Below are 20,057 nucleotides of genomic sequence, written 5' to 3' on the forward strand. Positions count from 1 at the left end.
CCCTGTATGTATAACATAGTTAGCTCATGGGCATCTCTAAAGCGCTTAGTGCTGCTAATTTAGCAGTGTGCAAATATTCAACATTTCTAATATACATATCGGTAGTCCTTGCTATTCGGTTTAATGATTTAGTGTGCAAAATTGTAGAATATTTGTTTCTGCTGAAACACTAAGCAATGACAAGCAGTTTAAGTCTACATGGAGAAGGACCAATGCAAGTACAAAGTTTAGCCTTGCAGATTTCTAGACCCACCTTGGTGGTGTAGTGGCCTTGGTGTTGTGCTGCTAAGCCCGAGGGCATGGGGATCGAATCCTGGCCGCCGCGGCCACACTTCTATGGAGCCAAAATGGAAAAAAATGCCTGTCTACCGTGCATTGGGTGCACATTAAAGGAAACCAGGTGGCCATAATTCAGAGTACCCCACTACGGAGTGCCTCATAAGCGCATCTTGGGTTTGGCGCATAAAACCCCATGAGTGTTTTTGCTGCATTTTCCACTGTTTTCTCATTATAATGCCAGACCAACCAGCCTAACATTCAGACCTACTCACTGAATACTGGGGCATCACGGGAATCTCGCCTGACTTGAAGCCCACCCTCTCGGCCTTGTGCAGCGAAGGGAAATGTTGCTGCTGCAGAAAAATGCATGAATTGTTGCTTATGTTATGAGTTCCGTGCGTAGTGCAATGGAGCAATAATCGCTGCATATAATTAAGACCATGCATCTACGTGCTACATTTGTCCAATGAATAATATTTGGTCTGTTTAGTGGCGCTTTAAGCAATCCAAAATACGAGAGCAAGCTCTTCTATCTATCACGTTTATAACCTGTAAGAAACTGCATTTTTCGTGTGCTTAGAAGTTTTAAGCTTCTTTAAGACATGGTTTCAACATTTAGCTTGAAAAGAGTTTGATGATTTCACCCAGCAGGTTCTTGAGATTTCATAAAGAGGGGCCGACCAAGAGAAGCCTCATCCTGGAACTAGCGTTCTAACAAGAAGGCTTGTCTTCACTATGGCAGCAATCCATCGAGGCTGAGCATTCACTTTTTCAACCAATGTTGATCACATCATAGTTTGTCCAGTTTTGTAAAACCAGGCTAGTTATGCAGAATAATTGCGTAATAATATTATGGTTTGGTACATTGTGCATTGCTGTGCGTCTGCCTTCCCTGTAGCCAAGCCACAAGGTTGACCAGGAAGGGCAGTGATAGATTGGGGATCAAAGCAAGATGCTTCGGGACGACAAATTATTCGTAGAATGTTGTTGATTCCTTGCAATGCAGCAATTTGTTAAAAGGGTTCTTGAAATCAATTTATTGTGTGCTTTTCTTTTGAAGTCAATGTTTTGTTTACGAGTAATGCCACTTTTTCATATCGCAGTGCTGCCAACTTCTGAAACTAGTTTTCCCTAAAGATGCAGTTGTTTGGCTTGTCAGTATGATTTTTCTAACGGTATGTTTTTTTTTGTTATGCAAACAGACTGCCAATTTATAAGTTAAATTTATTTTCAAGCTAGGTCTTTATAAATTCAGATAATGAAGTTGGTGCACTCAAGCTGAAGTAATATGTTTGTTCGATTCAGAGGAGGTGCATGGCACCACAAACTAAATGGTGCAGGAAGTGCCGGTTCTAGGGCACCAAGCTGTACCTACGCTCTGCAAGGTCCAGTGGTGCACCACACAATCTTATTTTCCGCAACGGCCAAACCACAAATCCATGTGGCAACTCTGGCACAGTAGAATCTCTAGAGCACACCTTGCTCGAGTGCCCAGTTTATGGAGACGAGTGACATCAATGTAAGAAGAACATGGAAAAGCTCGACCTTGGCCCCTTGACACGGATGCTGGGTCCCTGGCCTTTCCCGTCAGAACAGTGCAAAGCCCTGGACTTCTTGTTCTCATATATTGAGTCAATCGGTTCACCGTCATAACTATGACACGCACGTCGTGTCACCAAGACTGTGATTTTATTTTATTTTACATTTACCATCCACATGCGTCGCATCGGACCCTGCTACTGATAACACCACATGACCTGCATTTTTTTAAATTTTCCTTTTCTCTTCTGTCCACCTTCTTCTAGGGCCTTTCTTCTCCTTCGTCCCATTCCCTGCAGAGTTGCATGTAGGTAAAAATATGCTGGCTATACACTCTGCATTTTCAATGAAGAGCTTTCTCTCTCTCTGTACACCTCGGCGGCGCCTTGCCTTACATCTCATGCAATAGAGAACAAGGGTTCAGGGTGCCCCGCTGCACCTAGGTAAATCGAGGGCCTAGGTGCAGCGCACCCAGCATAGGTGCAGAGAAACTTTGTTGAATCGAATAGACCGAATGTTTTATTGTAAACTGTGCTGACACCAGAGTTCTTCGTGCAATAACACAGCCTCCTGCTTGAAACTATGTTCGGAGGAGAAGACGTCGGCATGTTTATACTTTGCTCGACATACAGGCAAAACAAATTCGGACAACAGCGAAATGTCAAGATTGACTCGGAACCTCATTCTAATTTTAAGAAAGCTGGCACCGGATGATGCTTACGGTATGTAGCAATGTCAGAACAGTGTTCCACTTGATGACGCCAGTAATCAAGTGCACAGTGCATAAAGCTGATAGCTTTGTGTGCACTGTGGTCTTGCCGCTTCTTCGTTGAAGCGAGAGTCAGCACGAAGGTGAATTCGCTCTGCTGCGCGGGCACCATCTTGAAAGCGATCGTCTTGCGTGACAGACGGACGGACAAATTTTCTCGAAATATGTACGCGTTAAAAAAATTTAAAAATGTCCAATAAATTTGTCTTGCATGCCATAATGTAGTGACCTAGTGCAGCCACAGTTATGCGCTTACAAGCAATTCGCAGCGAAGCACGCAGATACGCATCCTATTCTCTTTCTTTCATCCGTGCCAAAACTCACCCAAACAACATGTGACCAGTACGATTATGCAACGTGTCTCTGTAGAAATTAAGTTGCTCTGTCTATGGATGGTTTCGGGTGAATTCTGTGCATAGTCTACTGCAGCGCCCTGACCGCCTTGTCGGACTTGGCGGTGGGTCTGCTTACAGCCCCTCCATACACGTTTCTGCCGACCAGCGGCGGTGGCGCGTGGATGGAGGTCCTTTAGGTCTGCTTATGGTGAGATTCACTTGTGCTGCTTTGTTTGGTGTTGCGGTGTAAATTCGTTTTGCTGGTTACAGATAAATATTTCACTCAAGGGACAGACAAGTCAACAGTATAGCTTTGCTCCATTAACGAACCTAGAACATTGACACCTTGTTTACATGGCGAGAGGTGCTCACTGTACCATGGTATGGCCACAAGCCAAACTTTGCATGTCAACGCGAAGGTAATTTGCACTGACAGAAAGCAAAATCCACCGTCTTGTCAGCAGATCCTCATGTCTGTCATCGCTGCATCACAGCACCGTTTCTCATGTCTGTGTCCTCCACGTCCTTAGCACAATTTTTTCTTAGAAATGGAAACATTTTCCTCTAAACAATGCCTAAAATCAATAGAACTGGTATAATTTCCCTAGGATTGGCAGCAGTGTAGTTGTATCTGGGCTAATGCCAAAGATAGTGCTGTCTAAAAATATGACAAAACATGGTGACTGATGGTGAACCATATTTATTCGGGGAGCCACGCCCAGACTGCTATGATTATAATGATAACAATGACTAATAATTTTTATGATGGTGGTAGCGGATGACACTTCTCACCCCCAACTTGCCCAGGAACACATTGTCTTTCATCGATTTCAACGAGAGGTTGAATCACCTTCCAAATGTTTTTGCTTTGATGGCTGCCAATAAACATAATCAGATCGTGGTTTTGGCACACAAAATGCCATAAAGAAGAACCGTTTTACCAGGACGGACGTATTTTGACACTACCTTGTTGGTGCAGGTCTCGTCTCTTTAAACTTCCTGCTGTTTTAGAATCTCATCCTGAGCTCATCTTGAACTTGAAAGACAGCTTCTTATGATTAAAAACAATTCACGCAGAAACTCCCCGGGGAGTTGTCTAAGTATGCGTAAGCATTGTGCCACTTGCTCATGTCCACGCATCCCGATGCCGTTATCAATGTTATGAAACTTGATCCGACCAGTACAGACGACAGCATTGCGGCGACACGAACTGCTGCGGACAGCAGCGCAAGGAAAATTGATGCAGGCAAACTACTGAAGGTGGCAGTGCCAGGTGGGCTGATGACGTTCCGATCATATAAGCCGTTATCACTCTTCAGTGCCTTATCCATCTGCGTCGAACCTTTCTCAACAGTGGTCAACCGTACTTCGGCGGCAGATGCATATGGCGCGGCCGCGCGGGCCCTGTCTTGAAAGCAATCCGCGATGGGGACAGGGTGCGCCGATTGCTGATAGCTTTGTGTGCACTGTGTTCTCGCCGCGTAGTTCGCGTTGAAGCGAGACGCGTGGGCCCTATCTTGAAAGCAATCTACGATGGTGACAGAGTGCACCGAGTGTTGATAGCTTCGTGTGCGCTGTGTTCTCGCCGCTTCGCGCTGAAGCGAGAGTCAGCACGAAGGTGAATTCGCTCTGCTGCGCGGGCCCCATCTTGAAAGCGATCGTCTTGCGTGACAGACGGACGGTCGAATTTTCTCGAAATATGTACGCATTAAAAAAATTCGGCAGACACAACTGCTTACGTGTGGGTATGCGAAAACGTACCGTTTATACATCTCAGAACGGCATGAACGCGCTCATGCGCTACCTCGTCCCCATTGGCTGCGCTGTCACGTGCCCAATGACGCGCGCACTTGGCCACACCTTTAGTCACCCAGATGGCTGCGACGTGATGTGTGCAATGACACGCACTAGGCATACCTTTAGTTAACCAGAACCGTGGAGGCAATAACGAAAAAAAAAGTTGCAATTTCGTCTAAAAGGCGTAGCATCGATTGCGATAGCAAAGTAGTGGACAGCTATACGAAGTAAGGATAGTAGTTTTATCGGCCGTACAAAGTTGTAAGCATAGGCATACTAACTGAATTAACAGGCATGGTGTCTCGCGCGCTCAAGGAAACATGGACACGTGTCACTCGATGACCGCGGAAAGTGGCTGTCAAAGCGCTGTAGTGAGCAAACGCAGCAGCAGCACAGCTATACGAAGTAAGGATAGTAGTTTTATCGGCCGTACAAAGTTGTAAGCATAGGCATACTAACTGAATTAACAGGCATGGTGTCTCGCGCGCTCAAGGAAACATGGACACGTGTCACTCGATGACCGCGGAAAGTGGCTGTCAAAGCGCTGTAGTGAGCAAACGCAGCAGCAGCAGCGAGTGAATTGACTGTCGTGCTGCCTCTCGCATAGAGAGTTCCGCTTAAATATGATCATCACGCACATCTGAAGTATTTTGCCACTATACACTAGAAATGTCTTCCTGGGCTAAAAGCTGCCATAAACAGCTTGACTGGGCCCAATAGACGTTGTTGTGCTTGGCAGGGCGATAACAGAGAGTACTTTGTAATATCACATTGTTCAAAAGCAGTTCAACCCGCACAGAAACAATTGTAACATTTCAAATATAAGCCTATTGAAAGGATAATTGTCTTGCGATGCAGAGACAGATAACATTCAAACATCTCTGATAAGAAATCAAAGGGCATCACACAATTAGAATCGTTATACATGAAATATATGTTTACATTTGAACATCTGCAATTCCCTGCGAGAAAAATTAGTAGTGTCGGCGTAATTAAGGATTTCTTGTAAATTGTTTTTAATTGATTGTAATTTGTATTCAGTGCGAAAATGTGGTACATACCAAGGATCAGTGTTTCTTAGATGTACTGGTAATTTATGGCGTCGCATCTTGTATAATCTTGCTTCCAATATATTGTACCGACGCTTGGGCATAAACTTCCAAGGAGGCTAGCGTGGCTGGCTCCCGCCTTATGTAGCCGCCTTATCTAGCAGCCTTATGTCTTGAAGTAAATAGAGCAACGCCGCATACTTGTCACTGTACTGCTTGTTAACATAGTATCTTCAAAGCTTCAACGTGCGGATAGTCTGAAACACCACGTGGCCAGCAGCTTCGCGGACTTTTGATAAAGGAAAACGATAAGCGAGAACTACAGAGCACGGCTTTGGAAAAATGCAAGAAGGAAAGAAAAAGGAAGCGAAGCGACAAAAGTACTTTTTTTTTCTTCCAGCGTTCATCGATCGTTTCAGAGATCGGGTGGGCACTTCAAAAAAACCGGCACCTGTCGTGCGGGTTCATGGGCGAACCGGCCGGACAATCGAAGGCATCGGCGAACGGCGCGAAGTGGCTCATGGCGTCGGTGCACTCCGGCGACATGCGGTGCCCCGAGCTGTTGGTCCAGCAGGTCACGTGACAGGCCGTCAGAAAGAAGACCTGCTCGGCGCTGTAGGCCTCTAGTCCCCGGAGGGGCACGTCCTGCGCGACGTTGCGGAACCGCCTGTAGGCGTCGTGCGCGATTTCCAGCGCCGGAAGTACGGGGTAGAGTGACGTCAACTGGGCGGACGCGTCGGAGGAGGCGCACCGGCCCAGCTTCCACATATGCTGCCCTGGAGTCCCGCTGGCGTCGGTCGCGCTGGCTGGAGGAACCCAAGCCGACGGTGTACGTTCGCCGTCGAGCAGGAGCGTCAGTGTATTGATGGTTCGCGCTACCTGCAGGTACGGGGAGATAAGTGGCCCAGCAGAATGATATAAATTATGGCTCCGTTAACATGAACTCGATGCGAGTGGGTCGAGTCATGACACTGGAATGGCCGAGCTCGACGTCAGACGAGTCAGACACCGGGATGGCCACGCGAGAGTGCTCGCGTGGCGTCACAGGCGCTATGCTATTCTATGCACAACTCCTACGGCTACCGTTGGGGTTCCAGTTACTTTTGTGATTGATGCATGAAACGACGTTTTCTTAAGAAAGTAACTGGAACGCCAATGCATTTCTCCGCAAAGTTCGGGAATTAATATCTCGAAACTGGTTTCACTCTGACAATTCGTTCCAAGTGGATCCGCCTGGTGAACTCCACGGCTAAAACTTGTAAATAGCAATATGGGCCATAAGATAATTAGTTAGAAGGTTAATTAGTGAAATTTCTTAAATTTGTATGTTAAGCATTTCATTTTTTTGTTCCGAGTAGTGTCCGCCTCTTCGAGTAGACCAGTTCATGAACTAGAATTGTGCTAACTGCCACAGGCGACTTAACAAAAAAATATTAAAAGTGTACGCTGATACGCCGGGTATATTAGTTTCCGTGGTTACACAGAAGTGACGATAGCACCCAAGCTCCCTACTGTATCCTCGGCGACTTTAACGCTCCTCACACAACGTGGGGCTATAAGCTCCAGTCCAAGAGAGGAAAGGCATTGGCCAAAGCAATGGAGGATCACGAGATGGGCCTTCCTGAACGAGCCGGACGTAACCACCGGAAGAGGCAACAGTGCCGTGAGGGACGCCACGCCAGACCTGTCGTGGTTATCGGGCACGCTAGAGCCTCCTGGAGAAGCGAAGAAGCGAAGGACCTGGTGTCTCACCACAGCGTGATCGGCATCACGATCCGAGGCTACCGATATCGGGCTGTGCTGGGGACGGCGCGGATCACTGATTGGGACAACATGAGAAAGTTTGCCCAAGAACAAGAAGAGGCGTCCGAGGGAGAATCGGGACAAGCTGAAACACAAAGGACCTACACCGAATGGGCGAGGAACCAGAAGAAGGCCCTCGATAAATTTACCCAAGAAATCGCAACGACGTCGCAGACACCGTACGTGGACGCCAGACTGAGCCACATGTGGGCGGCCCGACACTCGTTAACGCGGCGGTAGAAACGTCAGAGACAGAATAGAATGCTGAGAAAGCGCATAGCAGTCTTGAACAAACAGATCGCCGAGCACGCGGTCAAACTATGTAAGGAAAATTGGATGAAGACCTGCGACGGTCTGCAGGGCAAGCTTTCGACGTGGAAGACGTGGTGTCTCTTGAGGCATCTGATCGACCCGCTGAGTAGCAAAACTGCGACCAATCGCAAGCTCACCAAAGTATTGAACACGTACAAGGGAGATGGCCGCAGACTCCTGGAAGACCTAAAGGCGAAGTACCTAAAGACAGAGAAGGGCCAGTACCTGGTGCCCGAGAGGTACGAAGGACCCGACAACGAAGAACTGGACTGGCCGTTTACCATGACGGAACTGTGGACAGCTATAGATGACAGTAACAGGAGAAGTGCATCCGGCAGGGACGCCATAACTTACAAATTACTCGGTAACATGAGCGGTACAGCGGCCCGCGGCCTCCTAGAGCACATCAACGAAGCCTGGGAGAGGTCGCAGTTGCCGAAGGAATGGAAGAACGCCGAGGTCCACTTCATTCCAAAGCCCGGCAAGGTCCTCACGATAGACAACATGCGGCCCATCTCCCTCACGTCCTGCGTGGGAAGGTGGTGGAGCGCATGGTTATTCGCCTGCTGCAGAAGCACCTCGAAGAAACGCATCAGATGCCGGAGACGACGTACGGCTTCAGGCAACGTCTCAACACCCAAGACGTGATCATCCAACTCCACGAACTGGTCGTCAAGCCGGCAACGAGGCACGCACCACGCGGGATACTCGCCCTCGACCTGAAGGGAGCGTTTGACAACGTGTCCCACGCGAGCGTGTTACAGAATCTGAACAAGACCAGGTGTGGCCGGAAGACATTCGGCTACATAAAAGATTTTCTGTCAAACCGAACGGCAACCATCAGGTTAGGGGAGAAGAAGTCGGACCCTGTCGAGCTCGGCGATAGGGGCACCCCGCAGGGATCGGTCTTGTCGCCCCTGCTCTTCAATCTGGCCCTCCTGCCCCTGTCCGATCTATAGCAAATCGAAGGCGTGGACCACGCGTTCTACGCCGACGATATTACGGTGTGGACGGCCCGAGCCGGGTCCGATGCCTGGACGGAGGAAGTCTTGCAGCGGGCGGCAACCACCGTGCTCGAGTACGCAAAGTCGTGCGGACTGAGCTGCGCTCCTCAGAAATCAGAGCTGCCCATGATCCAACTGGGAAAATTCAAGAAGGAGCTGCCGCCAACACAGCAGATTAGCATTCTCGGCCTACTATTTCAGAGCGACGGGAAGGCACACGCTGCCATCACAAGATCGCGGGTTACCTACTCCGCCCCGTATTTCCAGCTGACGAAGGCGAATAGGGACACCCTAAACACGATGCTTCGTAAGGCAACGAAGCAAGCACTGGGCATGCCCGTATACTCGTCCACGCAAAGAATGCTAGACATTAGCGCCCACAACACGGTGGAGGAGCTCATCGAAGCCCACCTCTCTAATCAGAGAATCCGGCTCAGTCACACGGAACACGGACGAGCCGTCCTACGCAAGACAGGATGGCAGATCGAACCAGTACCCATCAAGGCGGCCCTTCCGGAAGACTGGAAGACGAACATTTAGACCAAACCCCTTCCCCGGAACATGACGCTGGCCAAGGAGGACGAGAGGCGCACCGCGCGGGCCAAAGCCATAGCCCGGAAGCTGGAAGAGAACCCCAGGGTCCTCTACGCGGACGCCTCGCTCCGAAAACAGTGGTGGTTACGTCAAAAGACAGGCTGATCGTCAGCGCGTCCCTGAAGACAACAGACATCGCAGTTGCCGAAGAAGCGGCCGTGGCACTCGCACTCGCACAGCCGAGCGTGGACACCGTAGTCACCGACTCAAAGACAGCCTACCGAAGCTTCCCCAGGGAGGTAATCTCCTCCGTGGCCCGAGCCATTCTATCCAAGCGCAAGCATCCTGGAAGAGCCATAGAGCTCGTGTGGGTCCCGGCTCACTCGCAGGTAGCAGGCAACACCATCGCCGACTACCATGCCCGAGAAATGTCGATCCGGGCCGAGCACAACCCGGAAGGGCTACCGCACCCGATTACCAGCTTTCGGGACATTATTCGGATGTACCGAGAGGAAAGGTGCAGACTTCTAGAAGTGTACCCCAAACTCACCAGGCAACAACAGACGATCCTGCGTCGAGCGCAGGCGGGATCGCTTGCGCATCTCGTACTGATGAACCGCACGTACCCTGCGGAACACGATGGGCTCCGTCCTTTTTGCAAAAGAGCAAAGGGCACCCTGCCGCACGTCTTGGCAGAGTGCACAGAACTCAAGACCCCCTCCTCCGCTTCCCACCAACACCCCCGATCCCCAACCCCTTGAGCGATGGGAGACCTTGTTATCCAGCCCCGCCCTACCGATTCAGCTCGCACTGACGGACAGAGGCGAGGAGCTGCTGGGAACATATCGGTCCCGCAACTAGGGAACCACCCGTTCTGGTGCCTGCGTGCACCACCGATTTATTTCGGGCCCAGTAAATGTTGCTTCATCATCATCATCTGCTGTAAAGTTCGCGCTTGGTGAGAGAATAACGTACAGGGCCGGTATAACGTAAAACTATTCCAATCTGTTTCTTTACTCCTAATCTGCTATCAGTCATTGATTGTTATGTTAGCATTGTTGCGCCGTAGCAATATTTAAGGCGTTCCATTGAGCGAACCGACTGGCCCGCAAATGTTACCCACAGATGGAGCTAACAGCTGGTGCCCCATAAGGTGCCTTGATGTCACGCTTCTCCGTAACGGCGGGAGGCGGTGCTGACGTCGATTCACCCTAGTGTCCCACTCAAGTAGGCCATAGAAGAATATTTGTTACCGCCCAGTTTCACAGAGGATGCCGATAAATCACCATCGTCATCATGCATTATCAGCAGACAATGGTAAACAGGGAGCGATTTCTAGAAAGAGCAAAAAATTACATACAGCGCCACGAGGATGTTAAATGTAACATATGCACGGAAACAGAAATAAAAATTTAATTCTCATGGCTACGCGTATGTTATTTAAATGCAGCTCCTTAAATTAAAAAAAAATATGGGCATAATACATCGCCCTGTCTACAAGCTAATTCTGCTCTTGTAAGGAACGTGTATCGCAACATGAAACGTGTATCGTGTGCAAACACGACACTTAAGCCGCTTCAGGAGCCTAATGTTTTCACCGTGTATACAAACATGTTTGTGATAAACATACTATTTAGCACGAGTATACGTGACGTGTACTCATTTACTGATAATTACGAATGCAGCTTCGTTCCTAGATTTCTTAAGGCAGTTCCGTCATCGCCTTACCTGCAAGGCGTAGAGAAAGCCCAGGCCACCGTAATTGATGGCACTCGTTCCGTCAGCCACATAGAATGGCCCAGTGATTGCTTGGACGCCGACAGAAATCGCGTTCGAGATGGCGTCATACCTGGCCACGTTGGGCGACTGTAATCGGAACACGCGGAGGCTGGATTGATAGGCATCGGTGTTCAGGGACGCCCGCAATCGCCGTCGAATCTCGGCCCAGTGCCCGAAGAAGCCGCGCGTCGCGTTGTCGTAGTCGGGACCGTACAGTGCCTCCCCCCACCAGGCGCCGTCGCTCCCGTTCTGCTTCCCTTCGGGCCACACTACAGTGGTGGTGCTGCCTAGGCGCGAGCTGACAGCGCCGATCGCTTGGGAACCGAACGCGCTCGTCCAGGCCCGAACCTTCCCGACTGCCGTCTGGTGGACGTTGCTCAAGAGCTGCGTCACCGGCAACCTCGGGTTCGCGGAGGCTGTGCCGGTGCCGTGGTCGACGCCGGCGAGCAGCACGTTGTACGCCATGGCGGTGTGGGCTCCGCAGACTAAAGGGTAGGCTTCGTCGCCCACCTTGTTCCCCATGAAGAACGCGTGCATCGTGTGGCTGGTCACGGCGGAGATGACCTGGACGAACCACCAAGCCGTGTGAAACGTCAATTCCCGGGCCGTGTACGAAGCGAAGAGGACGTTCACGGCGTCCAGGAGCCCGGAATCGGTCACGAACAGCGTGTCCTCCTCGGTGAGCGGCGGGTTCGCCCCGAACGCGGACTGCATCGCGTCGACCCAGTCGCGAGCGTCGAGCTTCGGCACCAGCGCCGGCAGGTGGCGCATTTGGAGGAAACGAGGCTCGACGCGGCTGGCGACGAAGCGCGACGACAGATTTCCCAAGACGTCGCGCTGAACTTCGGCGCTTCTGTCGCGTAGGAAGGAACGGAAGTCTGGCGTGAACTCGCCTCCGCGGAAGACGACGTCCAGCAAGAGTGACACGTACGCATCGTAGAGCTTGTACGCTTCGACCTCTAGGTGTACTCGCTGCGCGATGTCGACCACGTTCGTCGAGCTGATGCTCACGGATCGCTGCGCTGGCGAGGCGCCATGTCCCGGCGAGGATGTCACAAGGTCGACGGTAAACCAGAGCGGCAGGTACCAGACCACGGACATGTTGACGATGGTGGCCAGCGTGAAGGCGTAGTCGCCGTCGTCTCGTATCCGGTGGCCGTCGTTTCGTATCCGATCGCCGTCGCCGCTGCTCTTGGTGTGGTGCAGCATCCACGGGAAGAGTTTTTCGGTCATGAAGTCGAAGAGCTGCTGGACGCCGTCGTCGTGGTGGTTGCCGGTGTGGGATTCCCGATGCATGCAGGCGTCTACGAGACGCGTCACCCTCGCCGCGACTCTGTTGCCGGTGGCCTCGTACCATCGGGAGCGCGCCAGATTGTACAGCCACTTGCCCATGCGATAGATGGTCACCGACGGAACTACCTTGATATCGTTTTGGATCCAGTGGGAACAGACGAACTTGCCGAAGTCATCGCAGGGTCCGATGGCGCTCCCTTTGCGGTGCAGGCCCAGGTTCTCCGTGTGGTCCACGCACCCTTTAGTGACGCACACGCCGGCATCGGCGCCGGGGGTCGCCGCGCGCGACGGCAGGAGCAGCGCCAAGGCGACGGCGAGGACGGCGACGCCCAGCAGCACGACGGCGACTCCCGCACACCTGCCGCGCCACCGGCCTCTTTCATCGTTCGGCGACTGCGAATGCGCAGTGGACGGAGGTGCGGCGTGGGCCTGCAAAAAGGGTTTGATGAAGCAAACCACGGGGTCTTCGAGGATCACGCTGAAGACTGCGCCGTCAGGAGCATTCGGCTGTATATAGACTTTCTGCCTGAAATTTCCAGCTTTAGTTTTAGAGAATACGAGGATTTTAATGGGAGTCGCTTTGTCGATGAGAGCCACTTGAATGAATGAAACACATTTTTTTACGGGGTAGCTCTCCGGCCTCACCGGAGTGGAGTGCAGGGAAAGGGATGAGATATGACGATGGGTGCCTGCCTCATGGGCAAGCTTATAGGAGAGCAGCGTGTATGGGGCTGAACTGCCGTAATTCGCGGGTTAGATCTTCAATGGCGGTGAAATATGGTCTCTGGCATTTTTGCCCGATATCTCTGTATGCGCTTGTCAGACTGTCTGACTTCGCCTGGCCACACGGCATTTTGTACTTTAACTTCAAAGTGTTTAAATTGTGGCATATTTTCACGTGGAGAGAATACTATCGGTTGATGAATTTATAACAGTTTATAGTATGCGTGAACTTTTGAGAAAATGTTTTTTTCTCACGAATTCGTTGAGTTTCTTGAACGCGTCTGCCTCGTCCTCGGCTCGCTGTTTCGGCGAAGTGGCGCTGATGCTTCCGGTGCTGCGGGACTTCGCCAAGGAGATTCCTGTTTATGCGAATAAGCAGTGAAATTCAGGGAAGTCTTGGTTACGATTGCAACGACAGATATCGTAACTTAGCTTTCTGTACGGCGCACTCGATTTTGGAGAACAGAAAGGTCAAAGACACTCGCCGGTTTATTGAGATTGTGTATATATAGGTCTCTGTCGGTCTGTCTGTCTGTCTGTCTGTGTGTGTGTTTGTGTGTTTGTGTGTGTGTGCGTGCGTGCGTGCGTGCGTGCGTGTGCGTGCGTGCGTGTGTGTTTGTGTGTGTGTGTGTGTGTGTGTGTGTGTGTGTGTGTGTGTGTGTGTGTGTGTGTGTGTGTGTGTGTGTGTGTGTGTGTGTGTGTGTGTGTGTGTGTGTGTGTGTGTGTGTGTGTGTGTGTGTGTCGGCGAACTTTTATTTCCCTAAGAAAACAAACGCCTTGCGTATAGAAAGAAACGAAACTTAACGGCCTGCGGTTGACTTTCTGTGCGAGGGAGCGGCCCGCTTTTCGTCGGCTGCAGGTGACACGAGCGAAATGACCACTTTGGGCGTGCACTTGGCAGGGGACGTTGCCATGTTCGACAGCATTTGCAACAGGATATCGGCGTTGGGGTCTGGCGCGGGGGTTGGGGTACATCGGGACGCTGTCGACGCGCCGCTGACAGGAGACCTTAGGAAGAGTGACAAAGAGGAACAGTGTGAGTGTTTTTGTATCCGCTGAGATCCCGCGGCGTCCACATCGGAGTCCATGCGTATTTTAGAATATCGTCACCGTTCCATGCAGCATTGCCCTTCCTGCTACCGCGTGTGCCTGCTGTTGAGCTTCCGTAGGAGTTTACTACGCATGCGCATTTCGTGGTAGGTGCTATCAGTTTCGTACGAGGGAACTGTGGCGCTAGTGTCTACGGACCTGCAAGCAGGGTGGTTCATCCAGCTTGGGAATGATGATTAGTACATGGATTTACATAAACTTCGACGTCCTTGTCTAAACAAACGGCTTAGTGACTTTGCAAACTCATCATTTTCAATAAAATACTGGGACACAGGACCTGTAGCACAGCACGGAAGCCGGATATTGAATCCACTATGCCACTCGGACGCATAGACAAGCGGAACCACTGCAATTAGCAGCGATTATGCCTGTTCGCAAAGTCTCATTGATTTATGTATTTAAAAAAAGTGTAGATTGATTCGCAATTTAGGCCGATGAAAGATAAAGCGCACGAAACGAGCCCACAAGAATGTCTGAAGCAACAAGAACGAAGGATAATCCATATATTAACCATCATACCCATGCTGGCTGAACGATCGCAGCCCCATAGTTCCCTCTAGTAGTTACTCTAACTGTATATGGTATCCGTAAGGGTAGAGCGGCGACGCTATGCTAAAGTATTCTAGTGTGTGTGGCGTGGCGCTGTGTTTGATTCCAGAGCTGTTGAGCTATAAGCAACATTGCGCTGAAGATTTCCACTCTTGACACCATGCACCACTGCAGAGCAGACGAGGTGCGCAAGCGAAATTGCGATTCAAATTCCCATCTGACACCATGTGCGCCAATCGCTCATCGTGAGGCAAGATTGAGGGTAAAATTTCGTACTGGTCAAGATCGAAACCGCGAACATCTCTCAATTTAGCCATGGCTATGGTCGGTATTCTTTAGCGAGAGCGTGGGTTGCTGTTATCTATGTTTACATTGGCATCCTTCGCGGCTTTGCGTCGGCGAAGCTGGGTGCATAAATGAAAGCGCCGATGGTCGCGTCCTCTGTCCGCTGCAAGGTGCTTATACATATGGGATGACACGTTGGCCAAATCTGGACTCATCTTGTATTACAGAGTAACAAGACATAGAGCTAAAGAAGCACTGCCTGCTTGTGCTTTTTCATATTTTGCGTCGCTCTTCAATATGAATTACGCCACTGCAGTGAAACTCCCCATTGGTCGCAGAGTTTCGCGCTAGGATTATACCATGGGGAAACCTAGCCGCCGATGCAATTCTTCAGACGTCATGGGAATCCTGGTTAGTACGTCCATTTTTCTACGACTTTCACATCTTTCAAAAAAAAAAAAAATAGTACTGTAGTGTACCGATTTGTCCAGCTTACCCAAGTACGGCTGTAGTAGCTGCCTTGGTAATCGGAGCAGCAGCTGTAGCTGGAGCCAGGGCGCGCTTCGCGTCGGCCGCTGGGCTTTTCTTACGCGTCGACCGGCGAGTAGTGACAGGGGCTTTCCTTCCGGGCTCTTTCGAAGCCATGGCGGTGTTCGGGAACAACGTTACGCTGTGGACACGCGACGGAGCGGACGGGAAGTTCTTCTTCTGTCTCGTGCCGTTATCGGCGAGCGAACGCGGCGATGACTTTGCCTCCTCTTTCTTTATTACCGTTCAGGCAGGGTAACGCATATATGTCAAGGAGTGAGTACAACAACAACAACAACAAAAAAAGAAACTCCGGCGGAGTTCACCTCATGATGAATGTCGGCGTATTTAACATTTGCACTGAATCAATGTAACGACACCGCATGCCAACGCCGAAATTTGTAATGTGGCCGGGTCCCTCGCGCTTCCAAATGCACACGCTACGCCATCTAGCGCCGCCACCGCGAAGTCTGCGCATGGCGCATGTTCGAATCCACCGAACACTGCAGAAATTGAAAGTATCTTTTTTAAATTGAAGAGTGGTGCATGTGTTTTGACGCATGCACATTTATCCAAGTTAGCATCACAGAAGTTTACTAAAGAGCAGCACCATGCCCAGTGCCTCATACCCAGTAACACAAGTTGGTCTGATGGTTAGTTTTGAAGCCTGTTCCCTAAGCACAACAGCCCAATGAGCTAACGATTGGATCCTGGATTACACCCTTCCAGTGACCGAAGTTGGCAGGAGAACGGTTAGAAACACAGACTGATTTATAGGAAGACAGTCAGCCCCCCTGACAGTGCGTGAAGTACCCTAAGGTTGCCGATTGCTTTAAATAGACTTGAAACCAGCATTAGCTAAAGCAAGAAAAATGGCGGAAGACAATTGTCCGATGCCTTTCTTGCGCTAGCTAATCAGGACCGATGACTGGAACAAACATCGACTAGCTCAACTGTAATATCTGATTGCGCAATAATAGAGTCACTGAAGACCAGTACAGGCCGAGGCGGACATGCTTAGTGCTCCAAGTCAGCGTCAGTGAGGTTCATTGAAGAGCGGCACATACCCACCGACCGACGTTGGCGTAGCGAAATAGCGAAAATATTGTCGGACAGTTCAGGAAGCATGCGAGCTACGATTTTTGATTTTGGCCTGTCACATGCTCACGTGTGCTGCGACACAAAGCTCCTGGCACGTTGGAAATATGCGAGTTGGGTACAGGTACATAGCGTTCGTCACGAAAAAAAAAAAAAAAAAACGTTAAAAGGAGACAGAGAAAAGAAACTGCGCGGAAAATCCGGCAAAGGCGGGCAGAACGCTTCCTCGACCTGTCCCCTCTTCATTGTCCGCTTCTCCTAGGTGTTTCTCTGCCAGAGAGGTTAAATTGGGCACGTTGGCAATCTACCTTGTTCTATGTATTTATTTTTAGGTAGGGAATACATCAATCTTAAGATGGGTTCTCTGAGGATCCACGCATTACTTGCACTAAAAATGGCAATGTACAGGTAGCTGTATGGTTTGGCATGATTAACTTCATTCAGGTCCTGAAGATCAACCCTTAGGTTTACGCAGGCGGCTCCCATGTCGGGACGGTAAGCTTTAACTTTACCGTCATATCGTGAGCCTTCTAAACGAATTGTAATTGAAAAGTTTCAGTTGCCATCGCTACGATTCGAAATTCTCGCCCTCGTCCACCCTGAAATTTTTTGACTATGCACTTATTCTATGTACTAGGCAGCATTTCGATTCCATGAAGTTGCCACACTTCATTGTTCACTCATCTCGTCGACTATCCGCTGATGATCGCCTAACGCACGTCTGCCGCTGATTTAATAACTAGATGTCACAGCCTTAAAACCTCAGTCTTTTCCTTGCACGTACTAAAAACTTCAAACACACTTATTTGCTGAGGTAATAGTTTTGCGGAAACACGCAAGGTAGAGAGAAGACATTAAGAAAGGGAAAATCAGATATCCACCCGTTCGTAGCAATTTCTACAAAGGAAACCCATGCGGGTTTCCTTTGTAGCCTCACTGTTGAAGAAAAATTCGTCCTGGTCCGGGACTCGAACCCGGGACCACCACCGTTCCGGGGCAGCCCGCTCTACCATCTGAGCTTACTAGGCGGCTAGCAGATGGCAAGGCGAAGTCGAATTTTGTCGACAACACGAAGCAAAGGCAAGAGTTTGACGTAATAATTCTGCGGAAACCCGCAAGGTGGAGAGAAGTAATTAATAAAGGAAAAATCAGACATCCACCAGTTCGTAGGAATTGCTACAAAGGAAACACATGCGGGTTCCTCGGAAGAAAAACCTCACAGTTGAAGAAAAATTCGTCCTGGTCCAGGACTCGAACCCGGGACCACCGCATTTCCGGGGCAGCCGCTCTACCATATGAGCTAACTAGGCGGCTAGCAGATGGCAGGACGAAGGGCTGTGTTAAGGGAAGAGGGTTTGAAACCAACCATCGGGCCACCTTGGGTCACTGAATGCGTGGCAACGTGTACGTACGTGCCGCACTTCAATGAACCTCTTTCACCTCGACATGGGTAACTCTCGAAGCGGGACTGGGTATGTGCCGTTGTTCGGCGAAACGCTTTGACGCCGACTTTTGTCATGTTCACGTGGCACTGAGTATGCGTCGCTCATCAGTTAACCCGTCTGATGTCAACTTGTGTTACCGTGTGTGCGTTGGCGTATATGTGTTGCTCTTCAATGGTCTTCTTTCCACCGCAGGGGCGTCTGCGGAATCAGGTGTTCGGTGTGTTGCGACACCAAGTACCCGAGCACATGAGGGTTGGGCCCTCATGTGCTGGAGAAAGTGGGATCCTGGGGGTTGAGCCGAAGCAGGGTGTTCGGACCTTCAAGGCCACCCTGCCAGAGGCAACACACCTCTTCGGCCTCTGCTTCACATAGACAGCGCCACCAGGCTGACCTTCCTGCGGGAAATCGGCAATCGCCTTTTCGTGCCCTCCTCTTCAATCTTTTTTGCTTTCGCTCTCGCTGTTTTTTCTGTCTTTCCTTTCCACTTGTCCCCACTTCCGATTTTTCTGGCGACAAGGGTTAACCCGGGGTAGTTATCCAACCTTGGGTATTTTATATTAGGTTATAGCGGCGACATGGCTGGCGTCTGCAGGTATTCTTCGAAACTTGTTGCGTCCCCTTGTTGGGCTCGGTGGTGGGTGGCTACCACCGGCGTCGAATTTTCCAATTTTATATGGCAAACAGTTTTCTCCCCATACCTGATCGCTCGATGAAGATGGGGCGCACCGATGAAACATTCAGTCTTTTGTGCAGCCGAAATATTCTTTTCCGAAGTACCACGCTGTACACATCCAGCATGAAAGTTAGACAGTCCGAATGATCTCAGAATTTCCTGTAGCTAAATCTCTCACGGAAGTAATCGGCCCAAATTACGAAGTAACGAAGATGGAAAGCGGCGATCTTCTTCTCGGAGGTCGCGACAAACCGCAGTACGACAAACTCTCAAATCTCGTAGAATTTGGGGACACTCCTGTTTCAGTGGGCCCGCGCAGGTCGATGAACTTAGTGCGCAGTGTCATCTCGGAAGATGACCTTCTCGAACTCAGTGAATGCGAACTACTTGAAGGATGGCAAGACTTGCAGAATGTCGTCAAGGTGCAAAGGATAATGATAAGGTGACAAGCAAATAACGACCAAGTACATCATCATTACTTTCGGTTCCAGCAACCTACCTGAATCAATAGAAACCGGTTACTGTAAGCTTCGTGTCAGGCCGTACACCACAAATCCGCGTCAATGCTTCAAGTGTGAGCGCTTTGGGCATGGGCCGCAAAGCTGCGGAGGGCCCGCTGCTTGTGCTAAGTGTAGTTCTACTGAGCACGCTTCTGACTGCTGCACTTCAGCAACCCGCTGTGCCAACTGTGATGGAGATCACCCCGTCTACTCGCGGTCGTGCTCCTCGTGGAAAAAAGGAGAAGGAGATCACAGAACTGAAAGTCAAATAAAGCCTATATTTCCCAGAGGCACGTAAGCGTTTTTCTCTCCATAATCAGTGCAGTCCTTCCTACACCGATGTGACGCGTTAGGGGGGCAGCGCCACATCCGTCGGCGGCCGCTCAAGTCGGGCGGAGTGTCACGGCGGTCAGGCCATCAGCCCCCCCCCCTCCCCCCCCCCCGCAAGAGCAGCAAGATCTGCTGCGCCCCCAGCCAAAAATGGCCAGTGGACTTCAGGGCCTTTCGCTTCCAGGGCCACTGCCCGTGCTGAAAGGCCCGAAAAACCTCCGAGTATGACCGCCGAGCGGGCGTCATGGCGGATGCCACCAGCACTTCTCCGGCGTCTCACACACTGAAGTAACGGCGCAGCTCCGTGGGGCGCACCAGGAAAA

At 50.6% G+C, this 20,057-nt stretch overlaps 1 protein-coding gene across 1 annotated transcript; it reads right to left on the reverse strand.

The window, feature by feature from the left end:
- Positions 1-968: 968 nt before the first annotated feature.
- LOC129381645 (uncharacterized) lies at positions 969-15,805 on the reverse strand. The gene is made up of 4 exons (XM_072285206.1): positions 15,657-15,805; positions 11,150-13,229; positions 5,781-6,647; positions 969-2,111 (listed from the first exon to the last, which is right to left on the reverse strand). The coding sequence occupies exons 1-3, from the start codon at positions 15,803-15,805 to the stop codon at positions 6,204-6,206; spliced, it is 2,673 nt and encodes an 890-aa protein (XP_072141307.1). The 3' UTR covers positions 969-2,111; positions 5,781-6,203.
- Positions 15,806-20,057: the final 4,252 nt, after the last annotated feature.

This window comes from Dermacentor andersoni, chromosome 11 (assembly GCF_023375885.2).
Source record: "Dermacentor andersoni chromosome 11, qqDerAnde1_hic_scaffold, whole genome shotgun sequence".
Classification (NCBI taxonomy): domain Eukaryota; kingdom Metazoa; phylum Arthropoda; class Arachnida; order Ixodida; family Ixodidae; genus Dermacentor; species Dermacentor andersoni.

Bases quoted from the DNA above. Each gene is read 5' to 3' on its own strand.
- LOC129381645 (XM_072285206.1), bottom strand. From the start codon at position 15,805: ATGGCTTCGAAAGAGCCCGGAAGGAAAGCCCCTGTCACTACTCGCCGG. The intron at 13,230-15,656 runs GTAAGCTGGACA...GAATTACGGCAG, and splicing joins GCTACTACAGCCGTACTTGG to TTCAGCCCCATACACGCTGC. The intron at 6,648-11,149 runs GTAAGGCGATGA...CCGTACCTGCAG, and splicing joins GCTTTCTCTACGCCTTGCAG to GTAGCGCGAACCATCAATAC.